Source organism: Armigeres subalbatus, chromosome 1 (genome assembly GCF_024139115.2).
Source record: "Armigeres subalbatus isolate Guangzhou_Male chromosome 1, GZ_Asu_2, whole genome shotgun sequence".
In the NCBI taxonomy this organism is placed as follows: Eukaryota; Metazoa; Arthropoda; class Insecta; order Diptera; family Culicidae; genus Armigeres; species Armigeres subalbatus.
The window spans coordinates 40,860,602-40,881,302 of NC_085139.1; the positions used below are offsets into that span (position 1 = coordinate 40,860,602).

The 20,701-nt window shown below is 41.6% G+C and overlaps 1 protein-coding gene across 1 annotated transcript; it reads left to right on the forward strand.

Annotated features, from left to right (window-relative positions):
• The first annotated feature begins 4,971 nt into the window (after positions 1-4,971).
• LOC134224616 (dipeptidyl peptidase 3) lies at positions 4,972-7,624 on the forward strand. The gene is made up of 4 exons (XM_062704032.1): positions 4,972-5,079; positions 5,144-5,338; positions 5,424-6,471; positions 6,539-7,624. Exons 1-4 carry the CDS (start codon positions 5,011-5,013, stop codon positions 7,534-7,536), a joined length of 2,310 nt encoding a protein of 769 aa, XP_062560016.1. The 5' UTR covers positions 4,972-5,010; the 3' UTR covers positions 7,537-7,624.
• The last annotated feature ends 13,077 nt before the right edge of the window (positions 7,625-20,701 follow it).

A 20,701-nucleotide genomic window follows, 5' to 3' on the forward strand; every position in this document is an offset into this window, starting at 1 on the left:
TGGAAACAACGTTTAGATTATTTGGAGTGAGGGTGAAACGCCTGTCATCCGCGGTACATAGGCACTCTACCCAACATCGTTTTTGGTACTTCTGGTTTTGGTACCCAGTTTCTGGGTGGTATACCGGAATTAAGCTGCTCATTTCGTACGCAGTTTGTGCTAAGGGATCGTTCAAAAATTACGTAAAAGGTTTGAAGGGGGAAGGGGTTCTAGAATTTGTGACAGTTTGTGACAGGGGGGGTCTCGTCTTGTGTTACGTCCAACAAAAAAATACCTTATAACATTTTGGAAACAATTTGATTAGCTAAAACATATTTTAATTTGCTGTTAAGGGAGCTAATTCCCACTAAATTTCTTGTAAAAGTAGTGTACAGAGAAGACGGACCATTTTATATTTTACAGTTGAACGTACAGGGGGAGGGGGGTCAGTGATTGGTGACAGATTGTTTCAAGAGGGGGTTGAAAATGCCGAAAAACGATGGACGTTATTTTTGAACGATCCCTAATTATCGGCAATTTACTTTTCTTTTATTCTTCACTTTTACTGGGTACTTTTGACGTAGGACTTACGTCTTTCTTCACTATACTGGGTGTCATTTAGATTTTTGGAAATCGAGAGCGTTACGCTGGAAGGGAAGATTTTGAACATTACTAGCGCCTTTATCTTTCGATGGATTTTAAAGATTTATATACCAATCGACTCGGACACTCTCCAGCATTTTGCCTAATTCATTGAAACTTAATATTATTAACGATAAGCTATTGAAAATTTCAATTTTTGCAAAGCCAGCAAAAAATTCATATGTAATCAATCCCGTGCTTTCCTAACAAGGACATCAGAATGCGGTATGTCATGGGCCTTCGGGTCCACCGCAAGATTTTCTTTGTGTATAAAACTAACAGTGGATAATTTTTCTGATTTAACCGCGAAGTGGACGAAGGACTTCGCTTGACCATGCCTTTAAAGATTCATAAGATGTCCAAATCTCTCACATAATCTTATTTGGATAAAAAAACACCGATAACAGCTCAAACATTAATAAACTATCAATCGATTTTTCATCAAATGTTGAATTTTTTTGGCATTGATAAAAAAATATGTAGATAAACATTGTTTCCGGGTGTTTCCTTCCTTCTACTACTAACAATGTTGTCTCAGAAAAGAACACCCTACTTCCCACCTGAACTGCAATTCTAAGCTCGCTTGCCCGGCTTATTGGCCTGTATCAAGCGAAAAGTCCCGTTAGGAAATAGACGCCAGCAGCGAGCAACAAGCGTAAAAAAGAAGAAGCCCTTCTCGAACGCGTTGATGATGATGACGCTTTGGCTGACAAAGAAGCGGGATACAAGACACTAGCTGATTGGCCAAGAGATAGCCAATTGGGAAGCAGAGAAGATTCAAAATTAAGTAGGTATAAAAGAAAAGTGCTAGAAATTCGCGGTTATTTGAAAATATCGTTTACGTTTTGCACTTAGCCGAAGCAAACAGCCTTTTTTAAGGCTCTAAGAGTTAAAAATAATGTTCTTCAGTCACTATCGCACGCATTAGGAGGCCCTTCAGTGGAAGGGCTGAGATACAGTCTACATCCCCTGCTGAGCCAACTTGTGGCTTATTTCAGGCAGTCCTTCAGTGGGAAGGTTGCCACTGTCGAGGCTAATATTCCGTGACCGGACAGATACTTCCTGAAATTTTTTTTTGGTGATTCTTGTTCGAGGTAGATTTGATTTCTGTGTCGGTTTGATGAGAAGATTTTGCCAAGGAATGGTATGCAACGCCGATTCTTAGCATTAGCATTAGCATTGAGCAATTCGCACAAATTCGTAGGTGGTACAAGCCTGGACTATTGTGTGAGAGTAGCATCATTTTCATCCGTTAAGGTTGGTATCGTGTTCAAAAGAAATTTCTTTTTCTATCTCAATCACATGTTAAATTCCGTTCACTGAATCGGAAAAGTAAAGAATCGAAACAAAATTCTTACAGCAGCATCCACATGAATAGAACAAAAAACAAAATTGGCATTTGTAAGGTTCGCACGCAAAGTAATGGGAGCTGTCACTTTACTTTCGGGAAAATATTCCGATTATTACGTAAGTAAAAGTGACAATTTGCTCCATGCAAATCAGTTGTCAAAATTCCTCTTGGTAATATTGAACAAAATTCCGTAACCTCTCTATTTTTTAAGTCGATACTGGCCTTTACCACAGATATTGATTTGGGACTAACCACTATCTCTTAGATGGAAGCAATGCACTCTCTCCAATAGTCCAGATCTGTCCTGGCCACGTCCTTGCAAATGCTGGGGAAGGGGAAGGAAGGTTAGTCGGACACCTACTAAAGAAAGATGCAGAGAACTCTACGACCTCTCATAGGTGCCACGGGAGGTTTTGTTAGTGTGGAAGGTTATAACAGTAGGAATTGTGTTGGTAGAACGTGAAACACAGAAAGAACTATGCTATAAATACAAAGTAGGAAAGGGACGAGCCTGGAATTTAATCCACGACCTCCTGCTCATAAGGCAGAAGCGGTAGCCACTAGACCACCGAGCTCGTCTGGTATGCAACGCCGATTATTTATCCAAAATAGTTGATGTGGAAAATTTGGACATATTATGTATCTTAAAGGCATGGTCAAGTCAAGTCCTACGTCCACTTAGCGGTTATATCACAGACATTACCCACTGTTCGTTTTTTTCTTGCGTGCAGCATGGCGTCACGAATGAATTCGGTCTTCGTCAAATGAACTTTTTTGACAGTTCAGTACAGTAGACGTTCGATAACTGCAAGTCATTTAACTGCAATGCTTTTTACAGCGACCAGCATAATAAAAAGCCCACTCACCGTTTTTCAAACAAAATGGTCAACTTTGGAAATCTAGATCTCGATTGCGTGTGAACCAATTTTGCTGAAAATTTGACCAGAGCTCAGATATAACTTGAATAGATAGATTTAACAGATATCAGATATCAGATATAACTTGAAAAACTCAGGTGTGGAGTTTCGACCATATTGATTCATAGGGTAAACAATTATTGCGGTAGTACCAAAATGAATTTTTTGACGAAAAATTATTTTTGAAATATATTGAATTCTACAGGTTGTAAACTGACTCCGAATTAGCAAGATCCGGGCTAACGAGTCGTCGGACTAGCGAGGTCCGGATAAGCGGGGGGATACTGTATTAAAAAAACAATTTTTTTGGCAAAAAAATCCTTTTGGTATTGCCGCGATATTTTTTTACCCTATGAATCAATATGATAATGAAAATCATCGTTCATAAGGCAACATCTTGAAATTCATACTGAATCCTTGTGGCAATTTTTCATAAGGCGTTTGATTGAAAATCATACGTGCATTTTCCTCAGTGTACACTGAGGAAACGGGTCGTATGAACATAATAAGATACTCTTTTGAAATTGCGACATAAGAAAATGTGTTGATTTTCTTAAGTTTTTCTTATGGAATGAATTTCATAAGACGATCTTATGAAATATTTTAAATATGTATAGAAAAATGTAACCCGGATTCGAACCGTGGACGTCGAGATTAGGAGGTGCGTGATTACATCACACGCCTATCAACGCCTCAAGAAAACATTTCGCTGGATAGCCAACATAAATCCAGAATTTGGCAAAACAAGGTCTTATGATTTTCATAATTCCATTCTTATGAAATGTTTTCATAAGATTGGTCTTATGAAAATTGTTAGAGCCATTTTCCTGAGTGTAGGTAAGACGATGTAATCGAAGCGATGTAATTGGTTTGTTTAGGGGTATATATGTTTTGACATATTCTGAAACTGCATAAAAAACTGAGCCTAACCCTAATTTTTCAGAATTTTTGGAGCCCCAGAGCTATTTTTATTTTGCATTTTAAATTTATATGGGACTAAAAATTTGTTCTTATGCTGCATGGGCCAACTGTCATTGTATGAATGTTAGTGTCATTCTATCGATTGAAATGGCTTATTGTTTGCTGTATGAAAATGTAAATAAAAGGTTTTCAAGCAAAATAAAAATATGTTGGAGATCAGCAAAGCATGCTCTTTATGTTAAACTATAAAAAACCTCATATTTTTCTTTGCTAAACAACCCAATTGCATAATGTGATGTAAAATTGTCAAAAATATTAATTTTCAAAAGATGGAATTTTCGGTTTATTTTTTATTATTTATTCATTGAATTTGCAACTCAATGATATTTTATTTTCAATTGCGTATATGCAATTTGTAAAAAGGAAAATGTATCATCAATTGATTGATTTCACTGTGGGTGAGCATTGTATACACCGAAGGGAATTCTTCGCCGACCGGAAGCCTAATGCTACGTTTTGACAGGGCAAGTGAATTGAACAACTCAGTTGAATTCAATTTACTTCAGTTCAATCAAAGGTAATTGCCTATTTCCGGGGATTAAACCACCCGACTTGGACGTTAATTTACAATGTTATGAAAACTCATATGTGAATATGTACGTTATGTGGAAGATATTGATTTGGAAAATGTATTGGAGGTAACCACTTTCCCTTCGATGGGACTCGAACCCATGACCCTACAGTACGCTAGACTGGTGCTTTAACCAACTAAGCTACGAAGGACCTCCGTCGGCCTTCGCAACCTAGCGGCTACTGAACGAGCTCGAGATTCCCAAATTGGACGCATAGTCAAATCACTCGCAATCCATTTCTCAAGCCAATACTAGCTTACACAACCTCACTTGATCAGTACCGTTGCTGATGAAGAATGTGTATAGCCGCCAGACATTCTAAATACTCACGCTCCTCTAATGTGGACGTGTACAATACACATGTGGAAGTATTGGCTTTACAGTGTTGTTTTACAATCGTTGATCTATGAATGTGTACGCCTTTACAATGGTAACATCATGAAGTCCTACGTCAAAACGGTCATTTACCCGGGGTCCACGGAACCCATTTTTCTTCAAATTGATGGCATGTTTTTGAATCTGGCATCGCTGCTTGCTAAACATCCGACCTTTTGAACAAATCTTGAAAATGTTCATTCGCTGTTTGAACGTCAACGTCAAGCTGGCGTCGAATTTTGTTAAATTTAGCAAATTGCCGGTATTTTGTCGAATCATTGTTTAAAATCAGAATTATTTCCGTTTTAAAGCATTTCTTTCCATAGATAATAGTTGGTGCCACCCGTGCAGTTTATTTTTCAAGTCTTGTGAAACCGAAAGTAGTTGTCCGAAGGATGAAAACCGTGGAGAAAAGTCAGCACGTCCTGCCGAACAGCCAGCCGATTGTCGAGCTGGAATGTTCCACCGCCTTCAAAGCGCTGACCGAAAAGGAGAAGCTTTATGCGCATTACTTCAGTCAGGTGAGTAATTCAAATATTTACTGCATAAGATAAAAACTGCAATAAAGCGCTGCTGACGTGGCCGTTTTTTCTTGCGTGATTTCAGGCTTCCTGGACGGGAGGGTTGATTGCGTTGGTGCAATCGAGTCCGGAATCGCCGTTAATTTTTTCGCTACTGCATCGTATTTTCCGTGGGGAGCCTACGGAAGAGCTGAAAAAGAATGTCTTGGAAGCTGGTGTTAGTGAGGAAGAGTTCACGGCATTCCTGGTGTATGCCTGCGGATTTTTGGCCAATGCTGGCAACTACAAGGGCATGGGGGACAGCAAGATTGTCCCCAATTTGCAGGAGGACAAGTTCGAGTTGATTATTAAAAACTCGAAAGCATTTAAGACAGATGAGGCTACGATTAGTGGCCTCTGGGAGAAGACTAAGAATCCAATCTTTTTGTTGACGGAACGTACTAAAACCTTGGGTCTGTGTGATCAGGGAATCACGACTTACTTCTCCTCAAATGTAACTAGAGAGGACACAGAGCTGATTAGCGAGTGGATGAAGGAAAATAAGTTCGAGGCCTATATTTGCCGGACGTTCAAGACACTGGAAGACGGCAAAACGGTTTACAACATAAAGCTGGCTTCGGCGGAGGAAGGTGAAAAGGAAGGTTTGACGAAAGACCCCGTTGAATACAAGGGAAGCGTATTCAAGATCACTCGCGGCGATTACAAGGAACTAATGGGAAAGGTGGCAGGGTTCCTTGCGGAGGCTAACAAGCATTCCGCCAACGAGAACCAGAAGCAAATGATCGAAAACTACGTTCAAAGTTTCACCCAAGGAAGTTTGGATGCGCACAAGACCGGGTCCCGCTATTGGATCAAGGACAAAGGACCGGTCATCGAAACGTACATCGGTTTTATCGAGACTTACAGGGATCCGGTGGGCCAGCGAGGAGAGTTCGAAGGGTTTGTCGCCATGGTCAACAAGGAAATGTCTGCAAAGTTTGGTACATTGGTCAGCAATGCGGAAAACTTCATTAAGTTGCTCCCTTGGGGTGAGGAATACGAGAAAGACAATTACCTGAAGCCGGACTTCACTTCGTTGGACATCCTGACGTTTGCCGGATCGGGCGTTCCCTGCGGCATTAACATTCCAAATTGTTAGTTCGTAAATTACCATTATAACTCGACTTACTTATTACAATTATTATTTTCGATGTTTTACAGATGACGAAATCCGACAAGATGAAGGTTTTAAGAATGTTTCTCTGGGAAACGTCCTGGCTAACACAAACAAAACGGATACGATTCCATTCCTCTCCGAGGAAGATCAAGCGCTGCTGAAACGCTACAAAGCTTCTGCATTCGAAGTGCAGGTTGGCCTTCATGAACTTCTGGGGCACGGCAGTGGTAAACTTCTGCGTGTCAACGAGAAAGGTGAGTTCAATTTCGACCGGGAAAAGGTCAAAAATCCGCTGACTGGAGAGGCTGTTACCAGCTGGTACGAGCCGGGGGAAACGTACGATTCCAAGTTCAAATCGCTTGGATCCAGTTACGAGGAATGTCGTGCGGAAGCTGTTGGACTGTACCTCAGCTTGAATCGCGAGATTTTGAAAATTTTTGGCCACACCGATGAGAAAGAAATTGAAGACATCATTTACGTCAACTGGTTGTTGTTGGTTTGGGGAGGTGTTGGAGTGGCAATGGAGCTGTACAACCCCACGCAGAAGGCTTGGCTGCAAGCTCATTATCAGGCGCGGTTCGTTATAATGAAAGTCCTTTTGGAAGCAGGTGAAGGCTTGGTCACGGTAGAAGAAACCGAACCAGGCAAGAACCTTCTCTTGAAATTTGACCGCTCCAAGGTGGAAACAGTTGGCAAAAACGCCATTAAAGAATTTCTGCTGAAACTGCAGTATTACAAATCCACCGGCGACATAGTCGGGGCCACCAAGATGTACAACCACTATTCGGAGGTTAGCGAAGAGGGTCCATATCCGTGGGCCAAGTGGCGTGATATCGTCTTGCTGCACAAGAAACCACGGCTAATCTTCGTCCAGTCCAACACCGAGTTGGACGCGGAAGGCGCAGTACAGTTGAAGACATACGAGTCGAATTTCGACGGGTACATCAAATCCTGGACAGATCGCTTCCCGGACGTGCAGATTGACAACGTGCTTGAACGGATCTACGAGAATGATCTGCAGTACTTCAAGGATTTGAATTGAATACCTTTGTTATAAAATTAATAGCAGGAATTGCATATTTTGAAATATATCGTTTGTAATACTTACTGCTATTTACAGATTCATAGAACGCCGCTTGAATTATTCAATATCACGATCAAATAACAAATACCTACAGGGTGGGGAAAAATTATCCGTGCTTTAATCAAAACTTCATTAGTAGCATATTGAATAACAAAATATTTATTTCAGTTCAATCAAAGTTAATTGCCTATTTCCGGGGATTAAACCACCCGATTTGGACGTTAATTTACAATGTTCTGAAATCTCATATGTGAATATGTACGTTATGTGGAATATATTGATTTGGAAAATGTATTGGGAGTAACCACTTTCCCTTCGATGGGACTCGATCCCATGACCCTACAGTACGCTAGATTGGTGCTCTAATCAACTAAGCTACGAAGGACCTCCGTCGGCCTTCGCAACCTAGCGGCTACTGAACGGGCTCGAGATTCCCAAATTGGACGCATAGTATATCAATATCTTCCACATAATGTACATATTCACATATGACTTTTCAGACCATTGTAAATTAATGTCCAAGTCGGGTGGTTTAATGAATTTTTGTTTTAACTCTAGAGTCCTGTAAACCCCAAACTTTTGAAAACAATAGGGGTGATCAGGGCAATATGGGCCACCTAAGGAAATCGTTCCGAAAAGCGCTGAAAAGCTCAAGAAAACATCGTTCAAATGTAGTTGACTTATACTAGAGAATGTTACCTTTCATATAACGTCGATGAATGACGAAAAATGCGTTTGGAAATTGTTGGAATACACTTTTGAAAATGTATTGATTTCAATGTGTGTTCCCGACTATACGGGGCAATATGAGCCACCATTTGGGGCAGTATGGGCCACCCATCCAAAACGTTTATTTAGGCGAAAAAAGTATCGTAATATGGAAGAATATGATATTCCTACAACAGTTGTGAGTATTCCATACCAAATAAAATTAAAAAACCGCACAACAGCGGACTGAACCGATTTGCCACTCTTCACCGTTTGAACAGCCACATTTCAATTGGCCAATGGTCATTTTTTCTGTTTCAATCGCAGTAATGCGCTGTTGAAATTTTTCCGTAATGAATCTTACACATATGATAATATTCTTGTATTTGACTACTGAAATTTGAACTTGTTCGTATTTTAAGGCCTGATATCTTGCTCTGTGCAGGCATGCCCATATTGCCCCATAGAGACTGGTTTTGGAAAAAAAAGTTTTATGATAAATTCAGATTTGTATCAATACAAACATGTGTTTTCAATACTCAATTTTTATAAATCTTTTGATTGTGGTGTATTCTTGACCTGTATTTTAATCAATTTTGTGTCAAAACCTTATTTATAAACTTCAAATCTTATAATAATTTTGCCTACGCAGCGAAAATTTACATTTTCATGTTTGAATTGAATTTTAATGCGGTTTTCACGTTGATGCATATGTGTAGCATTTTTTTAAAGATCATATAACTTTTACATGATAAAACTTGTCAATAAGCTCAAAATGAGGGTGGCTCATATTGCCCCGTATGTTCATATTGCCCCTACTACCCCTAAGAACAAAATCCTTGGGGGGAAATGCTTATCTAATTTTCCGGTCAATGTCATCATATAGTGCATATACTCCTGTATATATACGATTGTGATGCATCACCATTCACCAGTGCTACGATGTCCACGTATTACCTGGCAATCTAACTGCATTGATTGTCTGCCTTTTCAGAATTCCCAATAAGATTCCGTTGAAATATCACAAATGATGGTAATTGTTGTGGAAAGGGAAAGAAAAGTGCAGTGGGTACTGGCCAAGTTCCCCCTGGCGGTGCTAAAATGATAAGCGGGAACAATACCTAATTCCATTTAAATCTTTTAGTATCATTAGTGATTAGCACACGTTATTATTTTATGTGGGGGCACCATTGGAACACATTTTTCAACGCGGGTGTCAGACGGCTGACCCGAATAGTAAATTAGACTTGAATATTTTAATTTTATTTGATGGTTTTTATTTTATTTTTTGCCATCAAATGATTAGGAGCTTATTTTCAGCATAACATAACGCAAGAGAGGGTAAAACTCTACGTTGCATAGAACACCCACTCGGAAATTTGTTCTAGACATCTCCGCGATATCTCTGAGACAAAAAGTTGAGTCTCCTAGATATTTTTCTTCGATGTCTAGAACCTGTCACACCTCACTCCAAATAATCTAAACGTTGTTTCCACCTGAATTTTCAGGTACATTTTACGTGCACACGTAGCTGCAAATGCTTCAGAAAATTCAGGTGAAACTTACGTGTCCGGTGAATTCTATCCAAAACTCAGGTAGACCTTACCTGATTTTCACGTAGAATGAAATTTCTATCGGAAAATCAGGTAAAAGTTACGTGAATTTCAGGTGGAAAAATCTACGTATTTTTTCAGGTGGAAAGAACGTGCAGATTTTTTTGGGTGCTCAAATCCGCCTCAAATGCAACAACCGTTTGCACCGCCCGCATGGAAAGGAATCGAGCATCTCACAGGAATCTACCTCATTAAGACACCAACCCATGAATGTGTCACGGGTTTCATTTTATCCATTGCACATTTGAGCATAATCACCAATTTTTTTTGAAACCGCTAGTCGAAAGCACATCCTTCGTCGATCCCCTCACCTATAAAATAAATTCGACGAGCTAAACCGAAACGGCAATAACGGTTATAACTTCCCTCGCGTTTTTTTCTCGTCGCCATTTTTTATCTCTGTAGTTGCGCTGTGCAGGATTGTCAAAGGAATCTCCACAGCTAAAACATTTCCGCAGTATTTCCAGCAGGACTCCTGAAAAAATTACCGCAGAAGACCCGAAGAAATCCCAGCAGTATTCCCGATACAGTCTCCGCAGGATTCCCGAAGAAATCTCCACAGGATTTCCGAAAGAATCGTCACAGAATTCCCAAAGTAGTCCCCGCAGAATTCTCGATGGAATCATCACAGGATTCCCAGCAGTATTGCCGAAGGAATCACCGCAGTATATCCGATAGAACTCCTGAAGGAATCCTCACAGGATTCCCGAAAAAATCTCCGAAGTGTTCCAGAAGGAAAACCAGCAGGATTACAGAAGAAACTCCCGCAGGAGTCCCGAAGGAATTGCCACAAGATTCCCAAAGTAATCTCCCCAGGATTCTCAAAGAAATCCGCGAAGGATTCCCGAAGGAATCTTTGCAGAATTCTCGAAGGAATCATTGCAGGATTCCCGAAAGATTCCCAGCAGGATTGCCAATAGAGGTAATAAACTATAGAGGACGATTGTCGCTGCTGTTCCCTTTGTTATCGTTCCCAAACATGTTGGGTACCTATCTGTCAAAACGTACTGATTTTTCCTTCGTTGACATTTAGTGCTCTATCCTCGCCAGCAAAAGATGTTTCAACAGTGACGACAGCGACAATGTTCCTCTATAGTTTATTACCTCTATTGGATTGCCGAAGGAATCCCCACAGTTTTCACTGTTGAAAAATCTCCGAAGGCAACCTAGCAGTATTCCCGAAAAAACTCCAGCAGTAAACGGCTAGAATTCAGGAATCCTTGAGTTCAATGAGCAATCCATTTTCTTCCTTTGTATATTATTATTATGAAAAACAAAATAAATAAAAAGAAACATTCACTGATTAATATTTAATATGTTTCCATGTTTTCACTGTACAAAAGGAAGCATAAAAAGCAACAAAAAAGAAGAAGAATCATTAGGTACCAATATCTAAACCATATCTAGCAAAAGTCTATAAGAATTATGGTTCTCATGTCTAAGAGATATCTCTGCTTTATCTAGAAGATCCGATATGTCAAATCCCTTTCGGTTCAAACGGTTTGCTCGTCTACGCTTGGAACACATTTTTTAACTCAAGTTCGACCAAAAGTGTAAAATTTAATTGATTTATTTGATTTCAGTTTAATTATTTTAATCTTTCGGCGTCAAATGGTTAGGTATTTGTTCTCCCACCCCTCCTGCTCCCTCCTTTTCTATTTTATGTTTCCAAACTTAAACCAACGTGATCTTACTAATCCCAAACTGCACGTACCACGAACTCATCTCAAAAGTTTCCATACAATTATAGACTCTATCATATCAATTCCAAACTGCCTGACCATCTATCATGTCTATAAATACAGCCGTTTCTCATTCTACAATCAACTATCATCTAAATAATAGGTTCTATAGCAGTCACTAGAGCACTCTATTCTTCAATCCGGACTCATTACCTCCAGAGTCTATTATATATATATAGAGTTACGCAAAGAGTGAAGCCAAATCTACCTATTGAACTGGCAAATCGTCTACCTATCGAGCAAAGTAAACAAATGCTTGTTGGTATGGCGGAAGTATTGTTATCGCCTGATGATTATTATGGCGAACTAAAACTCATGAATTTAAATGTATTAGATTTGTTTTAGAAACAGCTTCAAAAAACTTCAATACACCCCCAATAAAGTTGCAACAAGAAACTCACGTGTTTGCACTCTGTAGGTGACTTTGGTTATCGATTTAAAAAGCTTTAGAAGTGATCACTCCCGTGAAGTCACTTGAAGGGTTGAACAAAAATGAAAGTTTTCAACATAATAACAAGAGCATCATTCAGAATAAGGTGCCCGCCAGAGTAAACGCGACGAGCGATGCGACGCGACGCGACTCACGTAAAAGAATAACAATCATTATCAACAGGCTGTCAAATTGCACTGTCGCGTCGCGTCGCATCGCACGTCGCGTTTACTCTGGCTTCGCCCTAAGAGTAAGAAGATCCTCTTTGCGCAACTCTATATAATAGACTCTGATTACCTCCTCTCCAGCTTGCCCCCTTTTATTTTATTTTTCCAATTTTAAACCAACAGGATTATACTAATCCCAAACTGCACGTACCTCTATCATATCAATCTACATCAATAGCATAGGCGTAACTAGAGTCCCAGTCTAGGGGTGGCCATGGCCCCAGCTGGTGGGGGATAATATTTTAAGGGGATATAGAACACTGCATGCATAGACTGCCAAGGGTTTTAATGCCTTTGCCGTTTATTTGTCTTGTTGTTAACATCAATCGTATCTGGTTTGAGCGTATTTCATTGTATTTTCATGAATTATGCACAAGTTTGTCTAAATCTGATTTGCAGTTTTTGGATCTCTTCATTACTGTTTGTATGATATGCGGAAAGCTTTGAGGGACCGTACTTTCTTCACAATTTTACAAATTTTAATAATGGAGATGTTCCGAATTTTTAAGAGCATTTTTAAGGTTGCGGGGCCCGTGCACTAATTACGTAAGGGCTACCGGGGAAATGATGGGGTTGATTAATTTCTCACGCTCCATATAATTAAAAAAACATATTTTGAATGAAAAACGGTGAGTTGAAAAGCTCAGGAAAATCCCTCACTTAATAAAGGTAAAAACGAAAAAAAACTAAATACAATCTACACAAGGGGAGGGTCGCTGAGCACAGTTCAAATAATGTTCGTTCAAATATTTGTGCCACAACGTGCCACGTTTTGTGCTTGAAAAATTACTGATAAAACGTTTGGCAGCACTGTTCTAGTATAAACAATAAACTTCTGTCAAACGAAACAAAATAGACGAAGATCAAATGTTCACCAGTTACCCGGAATGAAAGCGGAAAAAATATTAATTTCTTTCGAAAAACGCTTCAAAATTGTGTCTTGGATATTAGTTTACCTTGTCATGAACTGTAGTGTCGCAGAAGATTAAGCAAGCGCCTCGTCGTACCGTCTGAACAATAGAGGTAATAAACTATAGAGGACTATTGTCGCTGCGGTTCCCATTGTTATCGTCCCCAAACATGTTGGGTACCTATCTGTCAAAACGTACTGATTTTTCCTTTGTTGACATTTAGTGCCCTATCCTCGCCAGCAAAAGATGTTTCGCCAGTGACGACAGCGACAATCTTCCTCTATAGTTTATTACCTCTATTGTCTGAACGGACCCATTTTTTTTTTACAAAACATCCCAGCTGCTGGTGCTGGTTGCATTCGGCAACGGCTGGCATAATCCTCATACTTTGTTTTTGTATTGTAACTCCACTTCCATCGCTTGTGAAACTCGGCAAATGGGCTAACTTCTCTGTTCATTCATTTTTAAATATGGTACATAGAAGTAAAACTTGACAAGAGATTCCAGAGAAAGGAGAAGATAAATAAGATGCAAATCGCTTCACACTTGAGCATACAGTTGTGAGAGTAAGATATATGTTGCGAAATGGGCAGTTTACCCAATGTGTGTATTCAGTTGACAGATGCAATAATCTCCCGTATAACGAGCCATTGCATGGTATTTGATCAGCCAACAGCAGGCCATGACTCGGCCTCTTTTCTCATCGGACAACCAACGGGTGTGGACGCCACCAAGCACCAATGTCATTTATTTTATACAGGTCCGGTTGAGCGTGCCTTTTGTTCGTATTAGTAGCTCAAAACGTGTAAACATTTCTGATCAGCTGATTGCTGACGTCAAACTCACACCAAATTTCATTCATGAGGTGTGAGTTTGACGTCACCATTCTTTTGTTTCCGGCACCCGAGCCACCGCCGTCGTCGTGCGAAACGAACACTGTTACTGATTCCGACATTTCACGAACACGTTTGCGCTCTCTCGCCCGAACCTGTGTAAAATCCATAACATTGACCAAGCACGACAGCAATGGAGCTATACACCGCCAAACGTGGCCGCACAACAGTGGCTAGTGATTTTTGTTGTCTTTGCACTTGAACCATTCAACAACGAACCCTCAAAACGATCTTTCCTTCATGGTAGGCAAAGACTTTCTCGTTACCCCATCGAATCCTCACACCCATGCAAACTCAAACCACCAACAAGTAGATCCTTATTCATAGTTTCTGTGTTTCGATATCTGGTTTTAATTTACGTATAGTTAGTCTAAATAAATTGACACTTGCATCCCTGTTTGCTTGAAAACAACGATTCGCAATAAAATAACAAAGCTGTCCATCCATCTCCAAGAAACAAAAATATTTTATCAACGGTGCTTACTTTGCATGTTTGGGAAAAGCGGGAAAAGAATGACAACAGTTGGCAAGGTTGCCGATTTCTGACATTCTGCAAATGTCAATGTCTAAAGTGTGCCAAAGTGTGCCACAATTTGTGAATTGATTGTTCCTTGTTAGCGAACAGTGTTCCAATGCATGGTAAAAAAGTGTGCTTGGCACATTGTGCTCAGCGTCCCACCCCTTGAATCTACATCATATTGTGAAAGTATAATAATCCTTATATTTTCATACCAAAGAATTGCGGCTCCTCAAAGCGCCATATACAACTGAGCCTACCAAATAAAAAATCTAGTTGAACAAATCCTGATATTTGCATAAATTTTTTAGATGTTGTTAGATTATTGTAAATTTTTCCTTTGTTTTATAATTCTGGAAATATTTTAAGGATTTAAAAAAAAATCATTGAGAAGGTGTTGTAGAAGTATTGAATGAAGGGCACCTGAAAACCGGATTTTAATGAGATTTCGTGAATAACAAATGGTGACAATCGAATTTTCTCCCATTTTCAGAATCATTCAACTATTTTTGATAATCTCTAATATCTATTTACAAAAGGTTTAAAAAAGAATTATGGTTTTAACTCGCAATGGCTGGATTTTGGAGCATACAAGTATGAAGGCCAATAATATGTGTATACAGTAAGGTGACCCAAAAACACTTTTTCAAATGTTTTGATGGGCCGCCCTCTTATTCAATTCTATTAAAAGATATTTTAGTTACCAGATAAAGATTGTCGCTGTCGTCGCTGTCCGGAACATCTTTTGCTGGCGAGGATCTTCTTCTTCTTCTTCTTCTTCTTCTTATTGGCATTACATCCCCACACTGGGACAGAGCCGCCTCGCAGCTTAGTGTTCAGTAAGCACCTCCACAGTTATTAACTGCGAGGTTTCTAAGCCAGGTTACCATTTTTGCATTCGTATATCATGAGGCTAGCATGATGATACTTTTATGCCCAGGGTAGACGAGACAATTTCCAATCCGAAAATTTCCTAGACATGCACCGGGAATCGAACCCAGCCACCCTCAGCATGGTCTTGCTTTGTAGTCGCGTGTCTTACCGCACGGCTAAGGAGGAGTGCTGGCGAGGATACGGGATCTAAATGTCAATGAAGGAAAAACACATACGATTTGACAGTTACACGGACAGATAAATCAACCCAAACTTTGAGTTCAATATACGCACTATTGAGAATATCGCAGAAAAAATTTACCCAAATTTGGGTAGTTTTCCCTTTCTTTCCCATGATTGCTATCAAAACTAGAGCAAGATGCAAACACCTCACCGAGGTTGCTCAGCCCAATAACCCAAATTTGAGTAAATTCAATATTCTCTATTTTGGGTTGATCAAGGTCCGCTTTGGATAAATTAAACTCAGCTTTGGGTAAATTGTTTACATGGGATTAAAGGCAAACTACCTAGTGCCAGAAAAGTCATTTTACTCAAATTTGGGTTATTGGCCCAAACCACGGTTTTGAGTGCAAACAACCCACTTTTGGGTAGTTTTGGTTTTCAGTGTAGGTACCACACATGTTTCGGACAGCAGAACAAAGGGAACAGAGGCGACAATCTTTATCTGGTAACTAAAATATCTTTTATTCTATTTGATGCTAATATCGTTGCCTAATAAACTCTAATCTTCTTGCGGTTTTCAGCATAACATACTGTATAAAATCCTTCTAGATCTGAATGATTATCATAAAAATATATATATAGCTCTTTTAGTGGAATGTATTCAACCGTCTAAGACGAATTAAGTACTGTCCATTTAATTCCACCAGTTAATTTTCGTTATCTTTGCAGATACGTATTTCGACCACAACTGTGTGGTCGTCTTCAGTGTCTTGTACTTGACTCGACTTCTTCGAGTTCTTCATCGTAAAATGTGCCGTCTAACTGCAAATCACTGTGTTTGGATGTTTTTCGTATGAAGTTCCATGGAACCATAAGTATAAATCATCTGAAAAGTTTCTATAAGCTATATCATAGCGATCCCGAACTGTCTGAACATCTATCATGTACATAAACACAACCGTTTTTATCTCTACAAACAATTCTCTAATAAATAGGTTCCATAGCAGTCGCTAGAGCCGGAAGCGGTCAACAAGCCGGTCCACACTCTCCTCCTCTATCATCTATTCTCTCACAAGTTTACTACCCTGAAACTGAACTGTTTCGGACCCCTTATGGATCTGAAGCAGAGGACGGGACGCTCGAGCCTACCAGTCAGTGGATGGAAAGGTCCGTTGTGATAAAGGGTCTATCACAAGCCTCGGATAACCTGGAATAAGTTTTCCACGAGTCGAGTTCACATTGATTTCATGAGTTCTATATATTATTCGTCACGTTGAAAATTTAAGCCAGCAGTGTAAACGTATTGCCTAATGTCATAAAACGTAGATTAGCCACGGCCCGGGGATACGTTGAGTATAACAAGAATAACAAGAATAAGAACAAAATCCTTCGACAAGATTTTCAAGGTGTGAGTTCGTGTACTGCCGTTCTAGGAATGTTAGTACTTAATTGGAAATAATACTTAAGTAGTTTGTGATATGAGCGTACATGATTTTGGAAAGCAAATTCCTGGTAAAACATGCATTTCCTGGGAAACCTGAGAAAACTTTTACGCCATCCAGAATTGAGAAAATCGCATTTGAATCCTCAATTTCCATTTCTATATAGCGTCCAACTGGTTAAAACACAGGACGTACCTATCTCCGATATCAAACTATGCGACACGGTACGGTACGCGCTCGCAACTCTTAGTCACATGAGCCTATACGTACTTTCTAACTTCGTTCTGTAGCAGTTAATACGCAGGACCGTGCCCCAAGCTGCCCCCCCATACCTCAGTATGGATAGAGCAACGCTAGCCAGAAGCTTGCGCTTGCTGGCATAAACCGCAGAGCTATTGGACATCATCCGGGACAATGCCACTATAGCTGTGGAGGCACGCTTGCAGGCGTAATTGACGTGGCTACCAAAGGAGAGCTTATCGTCGATCATTACCCCCAAGAGTTTGATGGAGCGTTCAGAGGTGACCGTGCAGTTGCCTGCCCTTATCACCGCTTGTTGCTCCGACTTTCGGTTGTTAACAATAACCACTTCTGTCTTGTGGTGAGCCAGTTCTAACTTCCTGGAACTCATCCACTCCTCCACAATTGCGATCGAGTGGGCTGCAGTCAACTCCACCTCTTCGATCGATTCGCCGTAGCTATCCAGCGTAATATCGTCAGCGAAGCCGACGATTACCACGCCCACCGGGAACTTCAACCTCAAGACACTGTCGTACATGACGTTCCATAACACCGGACCCAGTATGGAACCCCTGAGGTTATGTCAACGCACGCTGGATAGCTATCTCCGCGGATTAGGTAATCGACAAGATAGCGTCTACGGTCGACTTACCCTTTCGGAAGCCAAACTGGTTACTCGATAGACCATCCGCACCCTCCGTGCGTATCAACAACCTGTTGAGGATGATCTTCTCGAGCACCTTTTCCGTCGTATCAAGCAGGCATATTGGTCTATATGCCGACGAATCCCCCGGTGGTTTTCCCGCATTTGGCAATAGAACCAAGCTCTGCCTTTTCCATGCTTCAGGAAGACTCCCTCGTCCAGGCGTCTCTGCATGACAGATCTGAACATCTCGGGAACCTCAGCAATGGCCACTTTGATGGCCAGGTTCGGAATACCATCCGGTCCTGACGCCTTACCTACACTAAGGGACTGTGCAATCCCGCCAGTTCCGCCACAGTTACTCTTCCCTCGTCGGCCACCCTGGCCCCTGGCAGTTCCACAAAGTGAGGCCAGGGACTGTAATAATAATTGTTTACTAAAACATTGGGGGCAGCAGGGACTATGTCCAAGGGCTTGACGATCCCTCCCCAGGCCATCTGCGAGTTGTGGGGCTTGCCTAGGATGTGGTGGGGTTTGACAGTGGGCCCTGTTAAACCTCTATAAAAAGCTGCATGTATCCGCAAGTAGGCTCCACCAAAGCGACCGTGTGCCGCTCAAAGCGCACAAGCCCAAGTCCTGGTGTTAGGTGGGACGCTAAACAGCCCTGACACGACGGCCCTCCGACGAGACAGGAGGTTTGCGCAGGCCCAATAAGCCGCCTAGAAAACCAATCATTACGAACAATATAAGAGATAATGCGACTCGATATAATCGGCAAAGACCTAGGCGACGAATACAGGATCACGATTGGAAGCTTGGAACATGGAATTGCAAGTCGCTAGGTTTCGCAGGTTGCAACAGGATGATCTACGATGAATTACATCCCCGCAACTTCGACGTCGTGGCGCTGCAGGAGATTTGCTGGACAGGACAGAAAGTGTGAAAAAGCGGGCATCGAGCGGCTACCTTCTACCAAAGCTGTGGCACCACCAACGAGCTGGGAACCGGCTTCATAGTGCTGGGTAAGATGCGCCATCGTGTGATTGGGTGGCAGTCAATCAACGCAAGGATGTGCAAGCTGAGGATTAAAGGCCATTTCTTCAACTATAGCATCATCAACGTGCACTGCCCACACGAAGGGAGATCCGACGACGAGAAAGCAGCGTTCTACGCACAGCTGGAGCAGAAAATTGTCATCGGTGACATGAACGCACAGGTAGGAAGGGAGGAAATGTATAGACCGGTCATCGGACCGGATAGTTTGCACACCGTATCGAATGACAACGGCCAACGATGCATAAACTTCGCAGCCTCCCGCGGAATGGTAGTCCGAAGCACCTTCTTTCCCCGCAAAAATATCCACAAGGCCACATGGAGATCACCCAACCAAGAAACGGAAAACCAAACCGACTATGTTCTAATCGACGGTAAATTCTTCTCCGACATCACGAACGTCCGCACTTACCGCAGTGCGAATATTGAATCCGACCACTACCTCATTGCAGTATGCCTGCGCTCAAAACTCTCGACGGTGTACAACACGCGTCGAAGTCGGACGCCACGGCTTAACATTGGGCGGCTACAAGACGGTAGACTAGCCCAAGAATACACGCAGCAGCTGGAAGTGGCACTCCCAACGGAAGAGCAGCTAGGCGCAGCGTCTCTTGAAGATGGCTGGAGAGATATTCGATCGGCCATTGGTAGCACCGCTACCGCTGCACATGGCACGGTGCCCCCGGATCAGAGAAACGACTGGTATGACGGCGAATGTGAGCAGTTAGTAGAAGAGAAGAATGCAGCATGGGCGAGATTGCTGCAACACCGCACGAGGGCGAACGAGGCACGATATAAACAGGCGCGGAACAGACAAAACTCGATTTTCCGGAGGAAAAAGCGTCAGCAGGAAGATCGAGATCGTGAAGAGACGGAGTAACTGTACCGCGCTAATGACACACGGAAGTTCTATGAGAAGTTGAACCGTTCACGTAAGGCCCACGTGCCACAGCCTGATATGTGTAAGGATATAAACGGGAACCTTCTTACGAACGAGCGTGAAGTGATCCAAAGGTGGCGGCAGCACTACGAATAACACCTGAATGGCGATGCGGCAGACGAAGATGGCGGTATGGCGATGGACTTGGGAGAACGCGCGCAGGACATAATTTTACCGGCTCCGGATCTCCAGGAAATCCGGAAGGAGATTGTCCGGCTGAAGAACAACAAATCCCCTGGGGTTGACCAACTATCAGGAGAGCTATTTAAACATGGTGGTGAGGCACTGGCTAGAGCGCTGCACTTAATCCTAGAATTAAAAAAACACATTAACAAAGGAAAAAAAAATAGAGCGCTGCACTAGGTCATTACCAAGATTTGGGAGGAGGAAGTTTTGCCGCAGGAGTGGATAGAAGGTGTCGTGTGTCCCATCTACAAAAAGGGCGATAAGCTGGATTGTAGCAACTACCGCGCAATCACATTGCTGAACGCTGCCTACAAAGTACTCTCCCAAATTTTATGCCGTCGACTAGCACCGATTGCAAGGAGTTCGTGGGGCAGTACCAACCAGCTTTTATGGGCGAACGTTCCACCATGGACCAGGTGTTCGCCATTCGCCAAGTACTGCAGAAATGCCGCAAATACAACGTGCCCACACATCATCTATTCATCGATTTCAAAGCCGCATACGATACAACCGATTGGGACC